This window comes from Staurois parvus, unplaced genomic scaffold, assembly GCF_062004578.1.
Source record: "Staurois parvus isolate SC_StPar_1 unplaced genomic scaffold, SC_StPar_1.0 ptg000580l, whole genome shotgun sequence".
NCBI classification, from domain to species: domain Eukaryota; kingdom Metazoa; phylum Chordata; class Amphibia; order Anura; family Ranidae; genus Staurois; species Staurois parvus.
Window position 1 is genome coordinate 1,789,801 of NW_028318376.1, and position 27,474 is coordinate 1,817,274.

At 43.6% G+C, this 27,474-nt stretch overlaps 1 protein-coding gene across 4 annotated transcripts in view; it reads left to right on the forward strand.

The window, feature by feature from the left end:
- Positions 1–7,949: 7,949 nt before the first annotated feature.
- Positions 7,950–27,474, forward strand: part of CBLB (Cbl proto-oncogene B) — a 263,546-nt gene continuing 244,021 nt past the window's right edge. Inside the window, exon 1 of one of the 4 annotated variants that reach the window (XM_089692244.1) lies at positions 7,950–8,423. In XM_089692244.1, coding sequence (XP_089548370.1) covers positions 8,220–8,423 — 204 coding nt within the window. In that variant the 5' untranslated portion in view covers positions 7,950–8,219. The remainder of the gene's footprint in view (positions 8,424–27,474) is intronic. The other 3 variants (XM_089692245.1, XM_089692243.1, XM_089692242.1) reach the window with 3 other exon arrangements.

Sequence of the window (27,474 nt, forward strand, 5' to 3'; positions counted from 1 at the left end):
ACTGATGTCATGTACAAACCCACCCTGCAACTGCAGGTGTGAATGCTCTGACTTCAGCTGATTGGGCAATGATTTAACAGGAGTGACAGCTAGTTGTTCAGACCAAGCTCCTGCTCACCCCTATCTGTAAAGACTTTATTTACCTACATAGTTTGATGTTATCTGCAATGTTCAGAAATGGCACTTTTATTCTCAAACTTTTTATCATTTATAAAAAAAAAGTTAAAAAGTAAGGGTCCCAACACTGAAGCTTCTTGTACACCACTGACAACCAAAGTCCATTTAGAGCATGAATCATTAATTAACAATTCGTTTTCTAAGCCTATAATCTGTAATTTACACATTAGACTTATGTGGGGAACTGTGTCAAACGTCTTTGGAAAGTTAAAGTATTCTTTATCCACAGCCACTACTTCATCTAAGCTTTTGCTTACTTCCTCATAAAATGAAGCAGATTTATTTGACAACTCCAGTCTTTTGTGAATCCATGCCTTAACTCTCAAGTATCTTCCCTACTATGGACGTTAAACTTGAAGGTCTGTAGTTGGTAAAGACTTTGATCCTTTTTTAAACATAGTAACAAACTAGTCATTATAGAGTCTCTAAAAATTAGTAACAATGGCTTTGAAATAACAGAGCTCAGCTCTTTGATGGCCCATGGATATAAGCCATCTGGTCCAGGTGCTTTAGTCACCATTTTTTTTTTTTTTTTTGGTTGAACACTTTCTAGACCATATCAAGTTTGATAGTATTGTCACAGCCTCAGATGAACTACAATGGCTCACTTGACATGAGCAGCCCTGTGCTCCTTTGTATACTCAGAGCTGAAGAAGGTATTTAATAAATTTGCCTTTTCTTTGTCCCCAGTCACCCACTGTTATCTTTAGAGGGGCCGTACATGCTCAGTCCTGATCTTTTTTTACTATTAATATTTTTAAAGCATTTTTGGAGCATTTCATTACTGTTTCGCATCCTGTCATTTGTTTTGAATTTTTTCGATCTTGTTTCCCTTTTTACATATTTTGTTATATTCTTTGTAATTTTCAAATAATGAAAGTGCTCCTTCATTTGTATACATTTTTTTAAAATGTCCTTTTCTTATTCATTAAAGCTTTTTTAACATTGGATGTGGGTCACATAGGTTTTACTTCTAGCTTCTTAAACTTATTGCCCATGGTCATATATCTTGTAGTGTGTTTGCGCACAGTAGTTTTGAAACATTTCTAGCATCACTGGTGATTTGTCACTAAGAAGCAATTTGTTGCTGCTACCAGCTAAACTAGTTTTACAACAATGGTTTGGTGTGCTCTGCTACAAGTTGCTCTGCTTCAACAATTTGTAGCTAAGCCCTCAGAGGTGAATGAAACAAGTGATAATGTCTTTAACATGAAACGCACCCAAAGCTCCGTTGCTGAGCAACTAGTCACAAATCATTGAAAAATTAGCCAGTTAGTGATTCCAGTGAGAAATCACTTACAAAAAAAAAAAAGGGGGGGGGGGCTGCAACCACATTGCCTGTCTGACATCAGCCTTACCTTGGTGATCAGTGTGATGCCCCTTGATATTGATAGTGTAGTGCCCCCTTATGTTGGCGGTCAGTGTAGTTCGCCCCCCTTGTGTTGGTGGCTGAGGGGTCAATGTAGTGTGCACCCCGCCCATGTTGGTGGTCGGGGTAATGTCCCCATCTGTGTTGATGGTCAGGGAAGTGCCCGCCCTATCTTGGTGGTCAGGGTAGTGCCCCCCTATTTTGGTGGCTGGTGTAGATCCTCCTTACATTAGTGATCAATGTAGTGCCTCCTTACAATGGTGGTTGTTGTATCTCCTCCTTACAATGGTGGTCAGTGTAGTGCCCCATTCCATTGGTGGTTAGTAGAAAAGGGCCCACTTATACTAGTGATTGTTGAAAAGAATACCCCTTACATTGATGGTCAGTGGGAAGAATCCCCTAATAGCTAAAGAGATCACTGGAGTTGACCCAAAAGGGAAAGTTCCACTTTAAGTACTGATTTCCCGCTCCCCGTGAGGAATTGGTACCTTTTTTGGGGAGCAGGTACCTGATTTTAATGGGGGCCGTTCCCACTTCTGCTGCGACCACCTAGGTAATGGGAAGTAGAAGTTGTCCTCACCCAAGTCCCCCCCCCCCCCCACATAGTCTTCTGGGACACGTGACAGGTACCAGAAGACTATGGGACCATTCACAAGGTACAGCATGTGCAGTGGGCACTTATCTCTAAAGCCACAAGCTGTTACAGCCAGGTGACCACACTTAAGATGCCAGGGAACAAGGATGGGCAGTTACACAAACTGTGGTGAGTACATTGCTGGATGGTGGGACAGGTGAGTGGCTGTTTTTTACAAGTCAGCAGCTACAGTTTGTGTAGCTGCTTTTATTTATTTTAGCTTTGACTGGAGTTCCGCTTTAGGCTAGCAATACCCATATAGGTTTCTCTTATTCGGCTTATGAATAAATCTAACCAATTCCTCCATCCACACTAAACAGATTGGATAGATGAATCTCCTTTGTCAGCAATTGTATACAGCCACTGTTCAATGGACAATTTTCCACCTACCTCCTGTAATGTGATACTAAACTCACACTGTTTAATTTACATTATCCCTTCTCTTTCTGTATGTGGATGATGACACTGCAATTTTAATTAAAAAACAAAAAGCAAAAACATCCAAGTACTTTTTTCCTAATCAATATACAGCTGTCACATGACCAAGCTCTTGCCCAGTCTATCTGCAGGGAAACATAGCCAGATATTGGACACAATTAGGTTTGTCTATGAAAGTTTTTTTGTAGTACCTTATCTGACAGGTGGTCCTTGCTGAAAGAACCCTGGTTGAAAGTCAAAAAAATAGGTGTGCCATCAGTCTTATTCTTTACTGTGTACTGAGGAGCACCTCCGTACTCACAGAATTTACCATCTGGTGAGCACTTCCTCTGTCGTTAACAGAGAGGTGGTAGCCTAAGGTCAGAATAAGGTCCACTTATGCTACATGTGAACCGTAGGTCTGTTTCTTTGTAGGAAAAATTACTTTATAGTAGATCAATCAACAATCATTTCTGTCTATATCAGACTAGGGCATTCCTTGTCTTGCAGCCACATGTATATGATGGGTGTATATACATGTATACGATGGGTGTGTGTACTGGGCCAATTATCTGTGGCTGGAGCATTCCATGTCTTGGAGCCACATGTATATGATGATCATGTACTGTATACAATGGGTGTGTATATTGGGCCAATTATCTGTGGCCAGAGCATTCCCTATCCTGCAGCCACATGTATATGATGGGTGTATACACATGTATACAATGGGTTTGTACATTGGGCCAATTTACTGTGGCTGCGGCATTCCATGTCTTGCAGCCACATGTACAGTATCTCACAGAAGTGAATATAACCCTCACATTTTTGTAAATATTTTATTCTATCTTTTCATGTGACAATACTGAAGAAATTACACTTTTCTACAATGTAAAGTAGTGAGTGTACAGCTTGTATAACAGTGTAAATTTGCTGTCCCCTCAAAATATCAACACACAGCCATTAATGTCTAAACCACTGGCAACAAAAGTGAGTACACCCCTAAGTGAAAATGTCCAAATTGGGCCCAATTAGCCATTTTCCCTCCCTGGTGTCATGTGACTCATTAGTGTTACAAGGTCTCAGGTGTTAGTGGGGAGCAGGTTTGTTAAATTTGGTGTTCTCGCTCTCACTATCATACTGGTCACTGGAAGTTCAACATAGCACCTCATGGCAAAGAACTCTCTGAGGATCTGAAAAAAAGAATTGTTGCTCTACATAAAGATGGCCTAGGCTATACGAAGATTGCCAAGACCCTGAAACTGAGCTGCAGCACGGTGGCCAAGACCATACAGCGGTTTAACAAGACAGGTTCCACTCAGAACAGGCCTCTACATGGTCGATCAAAGAAGTTGAGTGCACATGCTCAGCGTCATATCCAGAGGTTGTCTTTGGGAAATAGACGTATGAGTGCTTCCAGCATTGCTTCAGAGGTTGAAGGGGTGGAGGATCAGCCTGTCAGTGCTCAGACCCAATGCCGCACACTGCATCAAATTGGTCTGCATGGCGTTCATCCCAAAAGGAAGCCTCTTCTAAAGATAATGCACAAGAAAGCCCACAAACAGTTTGCTGAAGACAAGCAGACTAAGGACATGGATTACTGGAACCATGTCATGTGGTCTGATGAGACCAAGGTAAACTTATTTGGTTCAGATGGTGCAAGCGTGTGTGGCAACAACCAGGTGAGAAGTACAAAGACTAGTGTGTCTTGCCTACAGTCAAGCATGGTGGTGGGAGTGTCATGGTCTGGGGCTTCATGAGTGCTGCCAGCACTGGGGAGCTACAGTTCTTTGAGGGAACCATGAATGTCAACATGTACTGTGACATGCTGAAGCAGAACATGATCCTATCCCTTCGGAGACTAAGCCGCAGGGCAGTATTCCAACGCAATAACGACCCAAACACACCTCCAAGACAACCACTGCCTTGCTAAAGAAGCTGAGGGTAAAGGCGATGGACTGGCCAAGCATGTCTCCAGACCTAAATCCTGTGGGGCATCCTCAAACGGAAGGTGGAGGAGTGCAAGGTCTCTAACATCCACCAGCTCTGTGATGTCGTCATGGAGGAGTGGAAGAAGACTCCAGTGGCAACCTGTGAAGCTCTGGTGAACTCCATGCCCAAGAGGGTTAAGGCAGTACTGGAAAATAATGGTGACCACACAAAATATTGACACTTTGGGCCCAATTTGGACATTGTCACTTAGGGGTGTACTCACTTTTGTTGCCAGCGGTTTAGACATTAATATTTTGAGGGGACAGCAAATTGACACTGTTATACAAGCTGTACACTCACTACTTCACATTGTAGCAAAGTGTCATTTCTTCAGTGTTGTCACATGAAAAGATAGAATCAAATATTTACAAAGATTTGAGGGGTGTACTCACTTTTGGGAGATACTTTGTATGATTAGCATGTACTGTATCCAATGGGTGTGTATATTGGGCCAATTATCTGTGGCCGGGGCATTCCCTGTCCTGCAGCCACGTGTATATACATTTATACAATGGGTGTGTATGTTGGGCCAATTATCTGTGGCCAGGGCATTCCCTGTCCTGCAGCCATGTGTATATGATGGGTGTATATACATGTATACAATGGGTGTGTGTACTGGGCCAATTATCTGTGGCCGGGGCATTCCCTGTCCTGCATCCACATCTACAGGTGAAACTCGAAAAATTAGAATATCGTGCAAAAGTTCATTTATTTCAGTAATGCAACTTAAAAGGTGAAACTAATATATGAGATAGACTCATTACATGCAAAGCAAGATAGTTCAAGCCGTGATTTGTCATAATTGTGATGATTATGGCTTACAGCTCATGAAAACCCCAAATCCACAATCTTAGAAAATTAGAATATTACATGCAATCAATAAAACAAGGATTGTACATAGAACAATATCGGACCTCTGAAAAGTATAAGCATGCATATGTACTCAGTACTTGGTTTGGGCCCCTTTTGCAGCAATTACTGCCTCAATGCGGCGTGGCATGGAAGCTATCAGCCTGTGGCACTGCTGAGGTGTTATGGAAGACCAGGATGCTTCAATAGCGGCCTTCAGCTCTTCTGCATTGTTCAGTCTCGTGTCTCTCATCTTTCTCTTGGCAATGCCCCATAGATTCTCTATGGGGTTCAGGTCAGGCGAGTTTGCTGGCCAATCAAGCACAGTAATCCCACGGTCATTGAACCAGGTTTTGGTGCTTTTGGCAGTGTGGGCAGGTGCCAAGTCCTGCTGGAAAATGAAGTCAGCATCCCCATAAAGCTCGTCTGCGGAAGGAAGCATGAAGTGCTCCAAAATCTCCTGGTAGACGGCTGCATTGACCCTGGACTTAATGAAGCACAGTGGACCAACACCAGCAGATGACATGGCTCCCCAAATCAACACAGACTGTGGAAACTTCACCCTGGACTTCAAGCATCTTGCAGTGTGTGCCTCTCCATTCTTCCTCCATACTCTGGGTCCTTGGTTTCCAAATGAGATGCAAAAGTTGCTCTCATCAGAAAAGAGGACTTTGGACCACTGAGCAACAGGCCAGGTCTGTTTTTCTTTATCCCAGGTAAGACGCTTCTGACGTTGTTTGTTGTTCAGGAGCAGCTTGACAAGAGGAATACGACATTTGAAGCCAATGTCCAGGATCCGTCTGTGTGTGGTGGCTCTTGATGCACTGACTCCAGCCTCAGTCCACTCCTTGTGAAAGTCCCCAACACTTTTGAATGGCCTTTTCCTGACAATCCTCTCCAGGCTGCGGTCATCCCTGCTGCTTGTGCACCTTTTTATTCCACACTTTTCCCTTCCACATAACTTTCTATTAATGTGCTTTGATACAGCACTTTGGGAAAATCCAACTTCTTTTGCAATTACCTTTTGAGGCTTTCCCTCCTTATGGAGGGTGTCAATGATGGTTTTCTGCACAACTGTCAGGTCAGCAGTCTTTCCCATGATTGTGATTCCTACTGAACCAGACTGAGAGACCATTTAAAGGCTCAGGAACCCTTTGCAGGTGTTATGGCTTAATTAGCTGATTAGAGTGGGACACTTTGAGCCTAGGATATTGCATCTTTTCACAATATTCTAATTTTCTGAGATTGTGGATTTGGGGTTTTCATGAGCTGTAAGCCATAATCATCATAATTATGACAAATCACGGCTTGAATTATCTTGCTTTGCATGTAATGAGTCTATCTCATATATTATTTTCACCTTTTAAGTTGCATTACTGACATAAATGAACTTTTGCACAATATTCTAATTTTTCGAGTTTCACCTGTACATGGTGGGTGTATACACATGTATATAATGGGTGTGTTTTTAACAAGACATGTGACTTAAAAACCACACCAAAAATGTACCGTGTGTTTTTGTGGCGTTTTCCAGTGATTTCAATGGAGCATTTTTAAAAACGCACCAGACCCGCAACAGATCAGTGTGAAGAGTTCCAGAAGAATACATGGTCACGTGTTTTTCTTCCACTTTTGTTTGAACGCAGAAGTGGAAGAAAAGCGGATGAGTGTGAAAGCAGCCTTGGATGACTTTACCCACTGACCCACAGAGGTTGGAAGCAGCCTTGGATGACTTTACCCACTGACCCACAGAGGTTGGAAGCAGCCTTGGATGACTTTACCCACTGACCCACAGAGGTTGGAAGCAGCCTTGGATGACTTTACCCACAGAGGTTGGAAGCAGCCTTGGATGACTTTACTCACTGACCCACAGAGGTTGGAAGCAGCCTTGGATGACTTTACCCACTGACCCACAGAGGTTGGAAGCAGCCTTGGATGACTTTACCCACTGACCCTCAGAGGTTGGACGCAGCCTTGGATGACTTTACCCACAGAGGTTGGACGCAGCCTTGGATGACTTTACCCACTGACCCACAGAGGTTGGACGCAGCCTTGGATGACTTTACCCACTGACCCACAGAGGTTGGATGCAGCCTTGGAAGACTTTACCCAGTGACCCACAGAGGTTGGACGCAGCCTTGGATGACTTTACCCACTGACCCACAGAGGTTGGACGCAGCCTTGGATGACTTTACCCACTGACCCACAGAGGTTGGAAGCAGCCTTGGATGACTTTACCCACTGACCCACAGAGGTTGGAAGCAGCCTTGGATGACTTTACCCACTGACCCACAGAGGTTGGATTAATAGTGGCAAATAGGCTGCTGACTTCACAAGGGAACTTTCCCTCAGCTTAGTGCCTAGCCAATCACTTGAAGGGAACATGAAGCAGCATGCTGTCTGGCTGATGATTGGGTGACGGCTCCCCTCACTGATCTGTGGGGGGTGATTCCCTCCTATAGCGGACAGAGTGTAGCAGAGCGGAGCCCAGGAACGTCTAGAGGGATGCGAGGGAGGCCGGAGTGAGGCGCTTGGTGTAGAGAAGCAGCCCCGCTCCTCCCCTCCTCCTCCTCCGGTGATCTCACCAGCTCAGCCTGCGGCTCCTATGAGCAGGGAAGAGAGGGGACGCGGAGTTTGGAAAGCCCAGCAGCGGCGTGTGGAGTGTCCGGGGCGCCTGTCCTGAGAGCGGGCAGTGTGGGGGGATCTGTGTGCGGAGCTGTGGACAGCCCCGTCCTTTGTGTCCTTGTGGGAAGTCAGCCTGCGGCCGCCTCTCCCTCTCCAGCCATGGCCAGCAGCAGTAGTAGTAGCAGTAGTACGAGCGGCGGTGGCGCCCTGACCGGGCGTCTCCCGGGGGCCCGGAGCCAAAACCCCCGCAAGGGCCGCATACTGGGCTTCATCGATGCCATCCAGGATGCAGTGGGACCCCCCAAACAGGCGGCGGCCGACCGGAGGACGGTGGAGAAGACCTGGAAACTGATGGACAAAGTGGTAAGAGGGCAGGGGTGAGGGGGCATTGGGGCACATGGGGTGAGGGGGCATTTGGGGGGGATACAGGGAAGTCGTGTAAAGTTTGTGGGGTCAGGGCAGGCTGGGGCATTGTAAACAGTGGAGGAGGAAGTTGCAGGCTGATTCCTGGAGATGACTGGGGGGCTCCTCTTACCATCTGGCCCCTCTTACTGAGAGTTTACACATCTCCACAGGGGGTGAGGGGGGGCACACTTCTTCATCATCACCCCCCATAAATGGACCCCAGGACTTCTTATCCAATCTGTCCGGGAACACACCACTTCTCTTTTCTACACTTTAAAGCCCGACTCCAGAAAAGTACTCCCTTTGCAGCGGTGTGCTTGGTTCTGTGCGGGGGGTGAGGGGGGCACACTTCTTCATCATCACCCCCAATAAATGGACCCCAGGACTTGTTATCCAATCTGTCCGGGAACACACCACTTCTCTTTTCTGCACTTTAAAGCCCGACTCCAGAAAAGTCCTCCCTTTGCAGCGGTGCGCTCGGTTCTGTGAGGGGGGGCACACTTCTTCATCATCATCATCATCATCACCCCCCATAAATGGACCCCAGGACTTCTTATCCAATCTGTCCGGGATCACACCACTTCTCTTTTCTACACTTTAAAGCCCAACTCCAGAAAAGTCCTCCCTTTGCAGCGGTGTCTTTGGTTCTGTGCGGGGGTGAGGGGGGCACACTTCTTCATCATCACCCCCCATAAATGGACCCCAGGAACACTTTTAGGGCTCATTCACACTTGTGGCCAGAGGGTGGTAAAAATAGGTGGCTGGGCCACAATTTTGCGGCTCTCTGGTCCCGACACAGTGGTTGTACACAAGCCATGGCCACCATGCATTCGCATTTTAACAGGTAGTACTGGTGCCAGTCAACACCCGTTCGTGTGGCTGCCCTGCAACCATGAGCGTGGCATGGTGGTGTGAACTTTTAAAGGTTATAACAGGTGCTGAAGAGGCGACATATGACTTTGTAAAGTTGGTACCCATGCTGCAGGTAATGTCGTTACCCATAGGACAGGTGGACAGCAACCTTAGTTTTGTATATGATTAGATTGTAAGCTCTTATGAGCAGGGTCCTCCTAATCCTCTTGTTTTGATTGTATTGTAGCCCTTTTATATTGTAAAGCACTGGGCAAACTGTTGGTGCTATAGAAGTCCTGTATCATAATAATACGGTGGTTCATATTGACAGTTTTCTTTTTTTTTGCTTCTTTTGCTTCAATTTGTTTTTAAAGTGTTACTAAACCCAGGATCCTGCATTCACTATATCTGGTCTCCCACAGTACACAGAACATGGAAATGCAATTATTTTAGTAAATTATAAACTGCTAAATAACTCATCAGCAGTTAGAGCAGTAGTGTGACCTCAGTATCCAGCAGAGCACATGTTAAAGCTTGTAGGAGGAGTTTTCTATCTGCTCTAGGAGGATGCAGGACCCCTGAACGCTGTCTGGACAGTGCTGATTGGCCCTGTGCTGACTACATGCTGAAGGTTTTTTTTCTTGGGAGATTGCAATACACAAACTGAGCATGTGCAGAGTGACTCCTAGCTTATCTTCTATCAGGAGATATATTGGGGTCAGTAGAAGAAGGGGAGGATCAGAGAAGACAGGATCAAACCACCTTTTTACACAATGCAGAGAATTGGCCCCTTAGGTTCCACAGTGAGTATAACAAGCATGCTTTGCTGTATATACAGACTGATTGTTGTGGGTTTAAACATACACATCACTTCTCAACTGCCTGTCATGCACCCTCTGATCCACATTTGTGGATCACTTTTCAAAGGAGAGGCAAGGGCTGCTGCTAATGTAAACAAGCTCTTATTACAGATACTTGTATAGCGCTGAATGTGCACAACACTTTACATCTATATTGTACGTTCACAACATCAGTCCCTGCCCTCGAGGAGTTTACAATGTAAGGCCCCTAACTCTAGATGCACACTAAAATGCAGTGTGGTGAAACCAGGGATCTCTGCGTGTTTCCTGCACCACATTCAAATCATACTGCCCTTTGCTATCTATAGCAGGTGACAGTGCAATTTTAATGACACCCCAAATGCAGGTTGCAAACACAGTGCATTAGCCTGCACCAGATCGCATTGGTACAAAACACCCATGCAGTCCGGTTGCAAATTTGGTGAATGCATGACTTTGGTGCAATTTTAGAGCATTCAAAAAGATTGGGCTCAAGTTGCAGTGCACTGAATCATGTGGGAACTGAATAGGAATGCAGTGTGGTTCCTGTGCGATTCATATGCGGTTCATAGTGTAAACCAATGCTTACTCACATTCATACACACACTTTAGACAGTTTAGACAGGAGACAATTCACCTACCAGCTTGTCTTTGGAGAGTCTGAGTAAGCCGGAGTACCCGGAGGAAACCTGCACAGGGAGAACATCTTACCTGATCCTCTGCAGACAACTCTCTCCTGCTCTCCAGCAGTGGACTGTCCCCTGGCATCTACATGTCCAGTACAGGGCTATGGTTCCTGCTTTAGGTCTTGAAGATGTCAGATGACCTTAAACCACTGGATTGCAGGAGAGGAGAGGCTGCAGGGACTGGTCTAGCAACTTGGAGGAACCTACAGGAACAGAGAATCCGGTACGTTAAGTGTTTTAAGGTAGATTCACATTAGATGTGATGAGACTGTATTGAGCGGCTATTCCAGCACAGTCTCACCATATGACCATGCAAAATGGCTTGTGTCCTGTGTGCCTGGGTCACACCACTGCGTTTTGAAAAAAAAAGTAATTTTTTTTTTATCCATTACCTCACACTATGGCATGAACTATTAAACTTTGAGATGTCTGTGACATTTCAATAAAGTTCCAAAAAAAAAAAAAAAGCAAACAGTGTGATATGCAGCACAGTGGCTAAATGGTTAGCACTTCTGTGTGGCAGTACTAGGGTCATTGGTTCAAATCCCAACCACGGCATCACCTGCCTGGAGTTTGCTTGTTCTCCCTGTGCCTGCGTGGGTTTCCTCTGGGTACTCCGGTTTCCTCCCACACTCCAAAGACATGCTGGTAGGCTAATTGGCTCCTGTCTAAATTGTCCCTAGTATGTGTATGTATGAATGTGAGTTAGGGACCTTAGATTGTGTACCCCTTGAGGGTTAGGGACTGATGTGAATGTACAATATATATATGTAAAGAGCTGTGTAAATTGACAGTGCTATATAAGTTCCTGAAATATATATGCCAAGGTCGGCACATTAGCAGTGCACAGATCTGGCTGGACTGCAGACCACCCGCTGCATTGTAATCCTGTACCTTTACCCAGTCCCCTAGACAGAAATGAGCAGATAACCCCACTGCAGAGAGGACTGTTAGTTTTCCCAGAGGTCACTTTTAAACTTGTAATCATTCTAAGTTTCTAAGTCTGGTGGTTTTGCATGTCTAGTGGAATCTCTCATAACAATCAGATTTATGATAAGCAATGTCTTGTCTGGTATGTGATGACACATTTTGCAAAAAGTTAGTGTATCTAAATCTAAAAAACTGATCGTGTTGCAGCCTACCAGCCTTAGAATATTGTGGCTGCATTGGTTTTCTGTGTTGAGGCTTTTTTCCCTGGTAATAGTGCCATCAACACAGTTCCTGTCCTAGGGTGACAACCGTACTGAGCTGCACTCTCACCCTAAGACTACACTATACCACAGAACACCTCCCTACCATCTCTTCAACTGGCTTGGTATGTTGTATTGCACTGGCTAACAATGCTATCTGATAACTTCCTGTGCTCTCTGCTTCTGGATGGTTATCGGCTCACAAGATTTCTGGCTGGATGAACAGCTGTTTTTTTTTTCCTTTGTTGATCAGAGCTAACCAAACTCAGTGATCTATTAAACCATCAAGCAGGGAGCAAATAAGGTAAATATATTGTTAGGCTTTCAGTATAGCTGAAGTGGTGGTATCTGAAATGGGCCAAGAAGAACTGCAGATTGTGGATGACTGATACGCTTGTCAGCTTGGAATAATAGGAAGTGGACGTTGGTGTACCTAGCTAGGTGTTGGCTTGGATGCAGGAACTAGGAGAAACATCCTACACCCACTGCCTACGTACTGCTGATTTGTTTTTGTTTCCTTTTCATTGATCATACAGGAGTTCAGGGTACTGTACTATTCTTGGAGCTAAAAGTTCAAATCAAACTGGGAATGTGACCCATATATGCCACACATTGCAGAGTGTTCGATGTACTTGGATTGCTTTAACAACATTACAGAGCAAGCACGGTTTTCTTGTTTCCATTTGTTTTATTGTGCGTATGGGGTGAATTTTAAATTGTTATCGTGCTGGTATATACAGTGCATTGTTGAAAGTTTGCCACAAACTTAACCTTTTGAAGCACTTGTTTTGTGTTTATTTTTCAGAAGTGAAAACAAACTTTAACTGTAGTTGGTGTTCTGTTGGGTCCACTGATTGGCCTAAAAGCCACCATACTTGTCATTACAAAATGGACTGTATAATTAACAGTTTGGATTACCTACTAAACTATCCAATCCATTTGTATCCTTTTAGGAAGGCACTTGTACAACATTGTTGTCAAATAAATCTAAAGGAGATTGTACAGAAAAATTGAATTGTGTGTGGTGAGCTTTCGAATAGGCAGGTAGATATTTCTCTAGAAGATGTCTTCTGTACTTTAATACTGGAAGTACTCTAATGCTTTTTGTAGGAGCCCACGATGGCTAATCATATAACTCTTTTGTTGTACAGAAGTAATGCATGTACTGATAATAAATATTAATGCCTTTCCTGATGAACACAAGGAAGGTTAATTCAGGTCCACACAGTTGGAAATATCTGTGAGTGATAGCAAGTTGTTCGTTTTTTTTTGTTTTTTTTTGTAATAGGAAGCAGTGATGGATTATGATAAGAGCAAAATAGGCAGCTGCTTTGGGCTGCAGACTCGAGGGGCCCCATAGGGTTGCATTTAAAGCAGAGTTACATTTCCATTTCCTGTGATTCCTCTCCCACACAGGCACTAGCATGTATTTATTTATTATTTATTTCAGGTACTTCTATAGCACCATCAATTTACGCAGCACTTTACACATATATATTGTACATTCACATCAGTCCCTAACCCTCAAGGAGTGTACAATCTAAGGTCCCTAACTCACATTAATACATACACATATTAGGGCCAATTTAGACAGGATCCAATTAACCTTCCAGCATGTCTTTGGAGTGTGGGAGGAAACCGGAGTACCTGGATGAAACCCACGCATGCAAAGGGAGAACATGCAAACTCCAGGCAGGTGGTGCCGTGGTTGGGATTTGAACTGGCAACCCTGGTACTGCCAGGCGGAAGTGCTAACCACTTAGCCACTGTGTTGCCCCACTTAGCCACTGTGCTGTAGATTTTAAGATTGTAAAGTTACTTTTGATTGTATTTATTCAATCTCCCGTGTGCCTATAAGATCCCAACAACTGAATCCTCTTTTGAAACTATTATTTTACGGATGCTGGCACATTTCAGCATTCATTAATCCTGTTTCATATATGTATAAATGCCATTCTTTGGCTGTCTTCATTGGTCGGTTTGAGATGACATCACTTTTGTGCATGCGCAGGAGTCAGTCTTCTCAGCAGTTGAAGATAGCAAGCAGGCAGGTAGTTGTATTTTATTGCAGAAGATAATTGCATGTCTCTTCTACAACAAAGGGGTCTGTCTGCTCACTGTTTTTGTGGTGGCAAAACTTTATGGGAAGTAATCTTCAGCGCTGCAAGACTGAGTGTTCAACAATGGCAGACTTTTATTGCCTTCAGTTAGGGTTTCTGTTAAGATTATCAAACAATCATACCCAATACTTATGCACACTCCATGTACCTGTAAGCTTTGCTTTGAAATTATCTACTGCGATCACATGATCCAATTCAAACTCCAAATCCAGGACTTCTCCAGAGCTTCCCCCATCCTCTGGAACTCTCTATTGCAACTTATCAGACTATCGCCTACTCTGCACAAATTTAGGCGATCTCTGAAAACCTATCAATTCAGGGAAGCCTATCCTGCCCTCAGCTAACAATGGAATCTTCTATTCCTCCTACCAGTCCATCCCTCACAGTTATTACCTTTTGTACCACTAGCCCCTCTCTCTTAGGTTGTAAGCTCCAAGGAGCAGGGCCCTCTTAACCCTCTTGTATTGAACTGTATTGTTGCTATATTGTCTCCCGTTCTATTGTAAAGCTCTGAGCAAACTGTTGGCGCTATATAAATCCTGTTTATATGTTTAACAGACCCATGTCAAGAGCAAAACAGAAATATCTTTTGTACACTGACCCTGTATCCTGCATGATCCAATTAAGCCTGCGGGAGGCCCACCATACTGTTTATTTTAGATGGTTAAATAATTGGCTCAGAATTGCACATTTACAACTGCCGTCTTGTCTGTGGGTAGTTGTGTACATTTCTCTCCACAGTAACGCCTATTGTATATTAAGTTAAGGTCGATATAGATTTGGATAGTGTTTGAAAATAGAATGGCAATACTTGAGACAGATGGTGGAAATGTTTTCATAAACAATTCATTCCTGTGGTTCTTCCCTTTTTTTTTTTTTTTTTTTTTTTTTTGGACATCTGTAGTGCAGGTTAGGTAAACTTAAAGCTGAACTCCAGGGAAAGTAAAAATCCTCCCATGCAGCCCAGCACTGCAAAGGTTAACTACTTGTTTAGGTCTAGTGGACAAGAAAGAGAGCAGTTTCACTTACTGAATTCCGTAAAGGTGGGTACACACGGTCCACATGTCGGCTGGTTCAGCAGGAACTGGCTGCCATTTGGACCATGTGTACAGCTGTCCTTCCAGCAGAAACAAGTGTAAAGTCTGGCTGAGGAGACAGTCCCCCTGTCAGAGCAGAAAGGCACAGCAAGAGACATGACTGCACTAACCAGAGTTTTTTTTTTTTTCTTCTTTCTTGTGAGAGTGCATGTGATCAGCATTGCCCAGATAGAGGTCAGGAGTTCTGCATCCTCCTAGAGAACTCCTACAAGCTTTAACCAGTGCTCTGCTGAACACTGATAGAAATCACAAGACTGCTCTAACTGCTGATGAGAAAAGGTATTTAGCAGTATGTTTACTTAAATAATTGCACTTCCATGTTCTGTGTACTGTGGGAGACCAGATAGTGAATGCAGGGTCCTGGGTTTAGTAACCGTTTAATCCTTACAGTGCGGAGGCAGCCCCACAGCAAGGGAGCATTTTTCCTTTCCCCAGTGATGGGTTTAGGGATTGTGAATGCTAATACCAGTTTACTGTCTGTAAAATCTACCTGTCACAGCCGGGTGCCCAAACTAAAGATGCCAGCGCGGGAAGACTGTACAGCGCTGGACCGAGGAACAGGTAAGGTCCTGCTGCAGAAAAGAACTGAGCGGCCGGCCCGGTATTCTGACACTGTGTCGGCGGCGGAAATACCAGACCGGCCACTCCATATTCGCTCCATAAGATGCACTGACATTTCCCTCCTTTTTTGGGGGGAAAAAAGTGCATCTTATGGAGCGAAAAATATGGTATTTTCCAATCTGACTGGTTCTTGCTGTCTTTAGGTGCTAGAAGATCCCCCACTCCACACACAGTTAAACCCATTTTTTAGGGACACTGTGCTGCTAAGCTGAAATAACGAAGACTAAGCCAGTCACATATTACTGTCCAGGAGCATGGTATCTTCATGAGGCGCTGATTGAGATCAGCTATTTAAAACTTTTTTTTTTTTTTTATCTACTCTTATCTATCTTGTACATACATATATTTTGAACTTAAGCCGCCCATACATGAACTTCAGCCAGTTCAGCAGCGACTAAATTTTGATCAATGTATAGGCAGACTGGTTGTACACAAATCAATGTACTGTGACAGCCGGGTGCCCACTGTGCATGCGCGAGAAGCGTTGTGCTTTGTGAATGGCCTGGCATGCGCAGTGGGTACCGGGCTGTCACAGCTGGGTGCCCACACTAAAGAGAGAACAACTCCACGGAAGTGGGAGCGGGTACCTGTCAAATCCCCAAAGGTCCGCAGTCTCTGGTCATCTCCTGTACTGTGTCCGCAGTCTCTGGTCATCTCCTGTACTGTGTCCGCAGTCTCTGGTCATCTCCTGTACTGTGTCCGCAGTCTCTGGTCATCTCCTGTACTGTGTCCGCAGTCTCTGGTCATCTCCTGTACTGTGTCCGCAGTCTCTGGTCATCTCCTGTACTGTGTCCGCAGTCTCTGGTCATCTCCTGTACTGTGTCCGCAGTCTCTGGTCATCTCCTGTACTGTGTCCGCAGTCTCTGGTCATCTCCTGTACTGTGTCCGCAGTCTCTGGTCATCTCCTGTACTGTGTCCGCAGTCTCTGGTCATCTCCTGTACTGTGTCCGCAGTCTCTGGTCATCTCCTGCACTGTGTCCGCAGTCTCTGGTCATCTCCTGCACTGTGTCCGCAGTCTCTGGTCATCTCCTGCACTGTGTCCGCAGTCTCTGGTCATCTCCTGTACTGTGTCTGCAGTCTCTGGTCATCTCCTGTACTGTGTCCGCAGTCTCTGGTCATCTCCTGTACTGTGTCCGCAGTCCATTGGTTCAGAATATTTTTTTTCTTGTTTTTCTCCTCTAAAACCTAGGTGCATCTTATGGTCAGGTGCGTCTTATGGAGCGAAAAATACTGTATTTTCAGTAGCACCCTAACTAAAGCAATGTATCTGCATTGCATAATGTACTAGTGTGGGTAACAGTGCATTGCAATACCAAAAATGATGCTGGTTTGAATTTGTTGTGCATTGGAAGACTAAAATAGATGGACTACCAAAACGCAACGCTTATTAAGGCTAATTTCACAGTGCTCTTTTGTGAAAACGTGTTAAAAACACACATGCTTTTTTTACTGTGGTTTTGCACCTCTGAAAAAAGGTCCTGTGACTCCTGGTGCATTTTTGATGCAGTTTCTATTCATTTCATTTTTCTATGCAAAAGCAACATTAGGCTGCTGTCTCCTGATTTTGACTATGGAACAACTTCCTCTCTCCTCATCCATAAGGGGGGGGGGGGGGTGTTCTGCAGTCCAGCAGCAGATAACTGATCAGAGCTGATAACACTGTTTGAGATTTCATTGTAAGGCTGCATGCACACAAGCCTACCCTGGCCGCAGGAAAACGCAAAATACGGCAAAAATGCGTAATATGTCCTTTCCTAACGCTAAGCTCCAGGAAAACGAAAACTCCTCCCTTGCAGTGGGGCTTTACCCACACTTCAAGGGTTACCTGCTTGTTTAGGAATTTGGAAGAGCACTTTTTACTACCCTGATCATCCACTCTTGCAGTCTTCACTGCTGTCCCTAGTGCTGCTAGACCAGTTCCCGCAGCCTCTTCTCCTCCTATTCTCCAGCAGTCTAAGGGCCTCTGGAATCATCAAGACTGATTAAGGGACCATAGCCCTGCATTGGATGGGAGGATGCCAAGGGACAGTCCAATTCTGGAGTATGGGAGAGTGCAATCTGCGGTGGTGTGGCTGATCAGGTAAGTAAAACTGCTTATTTATGCCTACAGGACAGAAAAACAGTCAACCCTTGGACTGTGGGTGCAGCCTCACTGCAAGGAAGGAGTTTTCCTTTTACTAGAGTTAGGCTGGGTACACATGGATCGAAATCACCTGATTCAGCAGGGACCAGCCAAACTCTGATCTGTGTGTAGCCCTCCAGATTTAACAAAAGCTGAGTGTTAGCCTGGCTTCTGTCAAATGGACCTGCTGGAAATATTCCTTTTTATCAGCAGCTTGCAGCCAATCAAGGAGTCTCAGCTGTCAGAATACAATAGCACAGCTGGGAGGATTCCTCCATCCACCTTGTTGTGAGGATGGGGCAATCTGTTTGATTGTTGAACACAATGCTGAACCGTGTACACCGTGGTTTAGACCCACACACACATAGTACCTTCTGTAATCTGAGAAATCCTCTTTTCAAACAAGACTTAAAGATGAGCCTAAAGCTGGCCATACACTAATAGATTTTTGTTCAGCGTGCAGTGTGGATGGACAGATCTCCCCCCTGCCAGGAAATTGTATTTTGACAGCCATGAGTGCTTGCTGTCAGCAAACCTAAACAGTGCCCACAGCTAATGGCTGCAGGCCCTGTTCGCCTGACTATTTTCAACACCTTGCACCAAGGCTGATTGTAAAATTGAACAAAAACTACTGCAATTATTCAATTTCTAGGCCCACCTGCCCATGTGGTGAGCTGAGACGTTGTGTGTTTTTTTTTTTTTACAAGTATCCTGCTTATTTTATTACCAAGTATCCTGCTTATTTTATTACCAAGGATCCTGCTTATTTTATTACCAAGGATCCTGCTTATTTTATTACATAACACAATATGACATTATCCATTTTGGATGTTTTCATGCTAAGACGAACTTGTTTTGAAACAGAATCAAGTCTGAGAATAAAAATAGACAGAGCATATGCTTCTGAACTAGCTAGAACATTTCAGTTTTTTCAACAATTGCTTCATCAGCACTGGAAACAATGACATGTAGAACTGTAAAATTGTACTTTCCTGTAATTGCTGTGATGTAGACATTGTAAATGATTTAATAATTTGTAGTCCTTGTGACTTTCTTGTTCTTCCTGGATTGAATCCAGAAACCGTACCGGAGAGAAAATTTAGCCGTAGTACTCGGATGTGCTTTCCTCTCATTACAGCCTGCTGTGCTTTGATGTGTTGAATATGGATAGCCGAAATGGAGACTCTCTTATACAACTAAAGCTGGCTATACACCATTCTTTTTAGTTTTTCCACTGGGAAAAAACTATCATACTCCTCTGACCACCAAAATGGATGGAGGAATCCCCATTGCCCCTTCTTTTCACGAAACATGCTAATCTGACAGTGATATGGCTGTCAGAATACACTGATCTGTAGCTGATTGGCTGCAGCCACTGATCATCAAAAGGATTTTCAACATGTCCCTTCAACAGAAGTCAATCAAACAGTTGACATCTGTCAAGAAGGGGAGCCCAGACACTAATCGAAATGTGGCTGGTCCTGCAAGGACTGGAAAATTTTCGATCAGTGTGTGGCCAGCTTAAAGCTGTATTTAAACCCAAAACCAAACATTTATTACATTGTAGCTTACCATTTCATAGGTGTGATTACTGCATTAGTTTCCTTTTTAGATTTTCTTTCTTTTATTTTCCTCTGGTGATCAGGCAAGTAAGTCTGTTTTTTCAAAAGAACAGGCTCCTTTGCAGTTACAGGGATGAGACAAACCATTTACCACTGACAGGGGTGCTTTCAATAGTCAGCGTTTATTTATGTAAAATCTTTCTCCAAAAAGGAAAAAAAAACTGTTGTAACTGATTATAATGTGTGAGCTGGAGTTTGGCTTCAATTTTGTCACTGTATTTAAATCTGCTAGTACATCTAACACTCCCCTCCCCCAGACTGACAATGCTGCTATCCAAAGGGGCTCCCTGTGCTCCTTCATTCAGAGTCGGGGGGCTCTTTAACATAGGCTAGATCACCAGGTGAAAATGGAAGGGAAAAAGACTAAAAAAAGAACACTAATGCAGCCACCACATCAAAGGATTGGTAAATTTCAATATATAAAATTTTCTGCGTTTGACTTGAATTCCTCTTTAAGAATGCTTATCCATTTAATGTAGTAACCACAATAGCAACTTATTAGAACTCATTCAACCATTCCTGTATGGCAGTGGTTCCCAACTGCAGTCTTCAAGTACCCACAACAGGTCTTGTTGTGAAGATTTCCTTCACCTTGCACATGTGCTTTAAATCACTTTTAAAGCCTTGAGAGCTTTCTTTTTTTTTAATCTAAGGCCTCAGGCACACAGGGGCGTCTGCAAAAGCCACTTTGAACATTGGGATTGCTGGAAGGAAAAAGCGGCATAAAAAATGCATTCTACTTGCCAGAGTACCTAATACACATTGGCCAAATGTTGGGTGGCATTGGCCAGTTCAATAAAAACTGACTGACATTCGACCTGTGTTCACAGCAGCAGGTCCGACAGAAGCCGGACGTTCGGCCGACTTCTGTCGAAGGTCTGCCAATCTACGCTCTCAGCCAATGGCTGAGAGTGCTGACCGGAGTGTTCTAGAGGGGGGCCTCCCCTGTCAGAACACAATAGCACAGCAGAGGAGATCGCTGTACTAACATCAGATAGAAAAAACTAGTAGTGTGTACCAGTCTTTTTAGTGTATTCTGGCCTTTTGGAATGCTTTTACACGCATACCTTTTATGCGCATAGCATTTAAACACATTTTTTGACTGAAACTCCTCTCTACAATGCTCCTTTTTGTTGTGTTTTGTTTTTTATGTTTTTTTTTGCGTGCCTGTAAAAACCCTTTTTTAATATGCCTGTAAATACCTACATGTATATGGGACACACAGGATTACATAGAGGTGCTTTTATAGGCTGGAAGAAAAACACTCAACACCTGTATAAGCAGTGTTTTTAAAGCTCTGCGTGCATGAGGATGAAGGGAAATTCCCAAAACATGGCTTGTTGGGGGTAATTGAGGCCTGAGGTTGGGAATCACTGCCATATGGAATGGATTTTGATTGGCTGCTATAGGTTACTGTGCTTAAAGTGAAACCCCCCCAAAAAAATTGGGCATAGGCAAAAGTATAATTTACTTCTAATGCTAATTATTCCATTACTGGCTGGCTTCTTGTTACTGTACTTGGCTCTTTACAACACGGATACAACAAACTGCATTTTTTTTTCCCAGCATTGCAACTGAAATTTCTGGCTTAAAGTGGAGCTCCACCCAAAAGGTGAAGTTCCGCTTTAAGCCTTTGTCCCCCGTTTCCCAGTTAAGGTTTGGCACCTTTTGGGGAGCAGGGGGGGGACCCGAATTTGACAGGTACCTGCTCCCACTTCTGCTGCGATCGCCTAGGCGATCGGAAGCGGAAGTTGTCCCCCCTCCCTCCCCCCGCCCCGTAGTCTGCTGGGACATGTGACAGGTCCCAGAAGACTACGGGTCATTCACAAAACTCAGCGCTTCTCGCGCATGCACAGTGGGCACCTGGTTGTGAAGCCGCCAACTGTCACAGCCGGGTGCCCACACTGAAGATGCCCGGCGGCAAGGAGAGAAGACGACCGGTTAAACTTACCGACACGCAAGTGTCTGTATTTTAAAGTTTTTGTAGCTGCTGACTTTTTTTTTTTTCAAGTGGAACTCCGTTTTAAGTACAGTGCTGTCATTGTGTCATTGTGTTGATTACTCTCCCCTCATCCATTCATAAGACTTGTATTCTGTTTAAAAAAATAAAAGACATTCACGCTTTGACATATCCCAGTATAGACTTCTCCATGCCTTTTTTCAGTGCACGCTGGATCTGGATTTCCTGACCTGCTCTGACCTGCTGTCCTTTCCAGCATAACGACTCTGCATATAGACTCCTTAACTATTGTAGTCTTGTGTATTTTGTGCATACTTGGTACCGTTGTAGGGGCACTGAACTCTTTCCTGTTGCACTTTGTGCAATTGTGCTAGGTTCTGTACTAAGTTCTTGTAAATTGACAATTAAAAAAATGTGTGTGTGTGTATATATATATATATATGTGTGTGTGTGTGTGTGTGTGTGTGTGTGTGTATATGTATATATATATATATATATATATATATATATATATATATATATATATATTTCTGGAAAATGTACAAGGGGAGGTACCATTATTTACCCTCCTCTCACATTCATAGAACACATTGCATTCCATGAAAAGAATTCAACTCTTTTTGTGAACAGATGAGGACAATATTTAAAAAAAAAAAAAAAAAAGTAGCGGCTTGTATTTGTACATCTGGTACTCAGCTGCTGCAGAGGTCATATGGATGGCAGGTTACTGACCAAAGCAGAGGAAAAACCAGTTGGATCACATTTTGTATTAAAGGAGAAGTATAGCCAAAGCTTTTTTTGTCTGAAATTCTATGGATCACAGGAGTGCAGCTAAAGCACACTGTCTGCTAATATCGCAGAGTCGGTCCAGGCTTTGGAGAGATCCCGTCCATATGGTCAGAATTCACCTAAATGCCTGGACAAGCAGCTGGCTCAGCTTCTCAGCGATCTGCTGAGAGTCTGAGCCAGCTCCTCCTGCCCCCTCCACAGTCCAGCGCTCCAGTGAGGTCTGGAGGAGGCAGAGCACTTTGTTCACTGCTCACTGAAGGCTAAGAACTGAGCAGTCAGCAGTGTCTGATTGCTCAATTCTCAGTCTTAGAAGTGGTGAGGGACAGATGCAGCATCAGACCTATGCTGCATCCACCTAGGTGAGTATTATTTATTTACTTACTTACCGGATGCTATAATCATGTGGCAATTCTCTTTGTTTACTACGTGTAGTCTTTCTTTGGGTGTTCACATCACTCAATGTGTGATGTGCACAACTCTTATTGTTAGAGGTTATGCTTCTAGTGGCTGGGTTCTCTCTTATAGGCTCCAAGGACAGGAGAGCTCTTGTGGGAGTTGAGAACACCAGTGCACAAGAACATAACAAGTAGGGAAAAATGCCTGGTTCCCAAGGCAGGAAATTGGCTTTGCTCATAGACAAAAACTATGACTTTGATCCATTACACTGCAGAATGTCTTAGGAAGAGGAATCAAAACTGAGGTGTAAAGTGTTAGCTGCTGGACCCTTGAGCCTACTCTCCATTTACAGACCCCAGATGGACACTCGCCTATGGCTGGCAGGCCCAATCTGCTGAGTTTCGCTGCTTTCTTTACTTCTGCTCTCCTGGATTCTTCTGCTCTGCTCAGAACATGCGCTCTTGACTTCCATAAAAATAAAGGCTCTTCTCTAGCGCATCTTCATTCTTTAGAGACAACTGTATTTTTTTTTTTTCTCCAATAACATGGACTGGGCACCATTGAAGAGAGTCCAGAGAGCAGGAGGTAAACAGAAGCATCTCCTGGAACCCCTTGCCTGCTGGATCCAGGGTAGTGCCAGTCTGGGGGGCTTTCAGTATCTATGCTGAGAATTTGGACATGCCATACATGGAGAAAAATTCTTTCCTGCAACCGTGCGTGCACAGACAGTGTTGATGGGGGAATCCCTCTTTCCGAGCTTGGGTTCTCCTGGCGAGGGAAGCTGTCTCCGCCGGAAGAAAACTGTGATTATTGCTAGCGGCTATAGCAGCTGCTAGCGATAATCACATGTAAAACCCGAAAATGCTGGTTGTACCCAAGTTGATCGATTTGATCAATTTGCTACATTCAGCCTGTCCATACATGGTTCAAATCTTAGCTGGTTCCTGCTGAACTGGACGAGATTTGAACTATCTATGGCCAGTCTCAGTTTTTTCTGTTGTGTTTAAGGTAAATACTAAAAAGGAACACTTAATCTTGTTAGGTCCCGAAAGCTAACACTCCTACAGAAAGAGTTTTCCAATATGCAGTTAGGTCCATATATATTTGGACACAGGCACAGTTTTAACTTTTTTCAGGTATTTACCAAAACATATTCAAGCTATTGTTATATAATGGATATGGGCTGAAAGTGAACACTTTCAGGTTTAATTTGAGGGCATTTACATCCAAATTGGAGAAAGGGTTTACGAATTACAGCTCTTAAGAGTAGCCATCCCCTCTTTTTCAAGGGACCAAAAGTAATTGGACAATTGAATCAAAATCTGTTTCTTGGCCTTGTGTGGGCTACTTCTTCATTATTTCTTCATCATTTAAGCAGATAAAAGGTCTGGAGTTGATTCTAAGTGTGGTATTTGCATTTGGAATCTATTGCTGTGAAACTACATCATGTGTTCAAAGGAGCTGTCCATGCAAGTGAAACAGGCCAATGTAAGGCTTCAAAAATGAAACAAACAGAGAGATAGCAGCAACATTAGGAGTGGCCAAATCAACAGTTTGATACATTCTGAGGAAAGAAGAACGCACTGGTGAGCTCAGCAACATAAAAAGGCGTGGACGTCCATGGAAGACAACAGTGGTGGATGATCGCAGCATCCTCTCTATGGTAAAGATAAACCCATTCACAACATCCAGACAAGTGAAGGACACTCTCCAGGAGGTGGGTGTATCATTGTCAAAGTCTACAATCAAGAGAAAACATCACAAGAGCAAATACAGAGGGTTCACCACAAGGTGCAAACCATTTATAAGCCTGAAGAATAGAAAAGCCAGATTAGACTTTGCCAAAAACCATCTAAAAAAAGCCAGACCAGTTCTGGAAATCATTCTTTGGACGGATGAAACTAAGATTAATCTGTACCAGAATGACGGGAAGAAAAAAGTATGGAGAAGGCTTGGAACAGCTCATGATCCAAAGCACACAACGTTATCTGTAAAGCATGGTGGAGGCAGTGTGATGGCATGGGCATGCATGGCTTCCAGTGGCACTGGATCATTGGTGTTTATTGATGATGTGACAGAAGACAGAAGCAGCCGGATGAATTCTGCAGTGTTTAGAGATATACTGTCAGCCTAGATTCAGCCAAATGCAGCAAAATTGATTGGATGGCGCTTCACAGTACAGATGGACAATGATCCAAAACACACTGCAAAAGCAACCCAGGAGCTTTTGAAGGAAAAGAAGTGGAATATTTTGCAATGGCCGAGTCAATCACCTGATCTCGACCCAATTGAACATGCATTTCACTTGCTGAAGGCAAAACTAAAAGGCAGACCCACAAACAAAGAACAGCTACAGTTAGAGCCTGGCAAAGCATGAGAAAGGAGGAAACCCAGTCTTTGGTAATTTCCATGGGTTCCAGACTTCAGGCAGTCATTGCCAGTAAAGGGTTCTCAACAAAATATTAAAAATGAACATTTTATTTATGATTTTATTCAATTGTCCAATTACTTTTGGTCCCTTGAAAAAGAGGGGATGGATACTCTTCAGAGCTGTAATTCCTAAACCCTTCCTCCAATTTGGATGTACATACCCTCAAATTAAACCTGAGAGTGTGCACCTTCAGCCCATATCCATTATATAACTATAGCTTGAATATGTTTTGGTAAATTCCTGAAAAAAGCTAAAATAGTGCCTGTGTCCAAATATATATGGACCTAACTGTAACTTATTCAGTGGTGTGGGGTTGGGTGGCACATCTTGTTTATTTTTAATAGAAATATAATTCCACAAAATGTCAGCCTCTTCAGTTTCTGCAACCCATTACATTGTTTTTTAAAACCTGTGACCAAGATCCCACCTATCCACCAATGACAGATATGTACCCTGCCTGGTACATGTGGTGTAGGATGAGTCAAACATTCCAGTCTTCTATTACCTATTAGTGGTAAGTGACTCTTGTTGAGGGCATGAAATGAGCTTTAACAATCATTTATGTATTTTACAGGAAAATTAAACAGGCCTTTACATTTACAGTGAATAAACAAGCATTTTAATTTATATTGGAAAATAAATGAGCAAAATACAAGAGAAGAACAGCTGGGGTTTGGGTATTTGGTATTCTTACAAGTTTAGGCAGGTCTCAGATCCTTCTTCAGACATCTGCCTGTGTATAGACAGCCATTGACTAAATGTGGCCTGAATTTTCTTTGGTTTTGCAAAGACGAGAGGAAATTGGAAATCTGATTGCATTTGGAGTATTGTCTTTCAGTTTTATCAGACATAATTTGTAATACAGCATACAACCTGTTAGCACAGGTATATCAGCTATATTTACATAGCATGATTAATTTACTGTTCCCTTCAACAAACATCACATAGACATACCATTAAGATTTGTACATGATGAAACAGGTTCGCTAAAAGATTGTTGAAGCTGAGAGACTAACATATCTGATTTACGTGGGTTAAAAAATTCATTGCAATATCTGCTAGACACATGGACCAAAATAACTGAGGTGTAAATAATGCTGTACGAGGAGCAGTTCCTCAAACACCGCATTAGATTTCATAAACAACTCCTACGTAACTACTCTGTATAATTAATATGAAGTTTTCCATCTTAAAGTTGCATGCTGTTTTCATAGCAACCATGCTAATGTATTGTCTTATGAGGAGTCAGTTACCCATGGAAAATGGAAAATTTGGTGTTTTTTTTTTTTTTTTAGAGATAAATTGATTTGTTTTGTTTATTTGCATGGCTTTAACTATGTATATATCGCTTAAATAGGATGCTCGTTAGAGGACAATAGGGTAATTGCTGGTTTATAGCACCCTTTGCTAGTACTGCAACTGAATGTTTTGACTATCATTATTGGCATTTACGTAGCACTTTTTACATACTATTCATCCACATCAGACCCTGCCTTCTCACATGCACACATACTAGGTCCAATTTAGACTGGAGCCAATTAACCTTCCAGCATGCCTTCAGAGTGTGGGAGAAAATCGGAGTATCTGGAGGAATCACACGCAGGCACAGGGAGAACATGGCCTGGAATTTGAGCTGAAGGCAGAAGTAATCGCCACCAAGCCACTGTATTGCCTAATGAGATACTCCTAACATCAGGAAAACAGGCCTTTCTCTTGGCTATTTTTTGTACAATAGGCCAAATCAGGGATTCTGTCAGTTGTAGGATAGCCAAGCATCTACTAGGCTTTTTACCCATCTGTTGTGGTTGGGCTCCATAGCTGCCTGAACCAATGTTCTGTCACTTTTGTTGCTGCTAACTAGTTATCAAGATGCTGCAGCAATTCTTCCACTGTGGAGCTTTCTGGCTTTTGGTAGTGGCAAAATCGCCAATGCTGCATGGGCCTAAAGATGTAATTTTTCTCAGCATCCTACAGAGAAAGTTAAATCATTCAGTTGTCTGTCATGGGAGCATAGGTGTATTTAAAGGAGAAGTAGGGTAAAGGTTCTCGTCCCTACTTCCCCTGGGGGTCACATAAGTGCACTTTGTTCTGCACACCTGTGAACCATATTCTGCCAACAGAGGGCTAAAGTCAGCTGTTGGCGTATGTCACTCAGCTAGTCCAGTCTCTGGAAGGAGCCCAAATTTAATGTAGGATCCACCCAGATTCTTGACTAGCAGATGGCTCAACATCTCAGATTGCCTAAGAGCCTAAGCCAGACGCTCCCGTCTCCTCCACAGCCCAG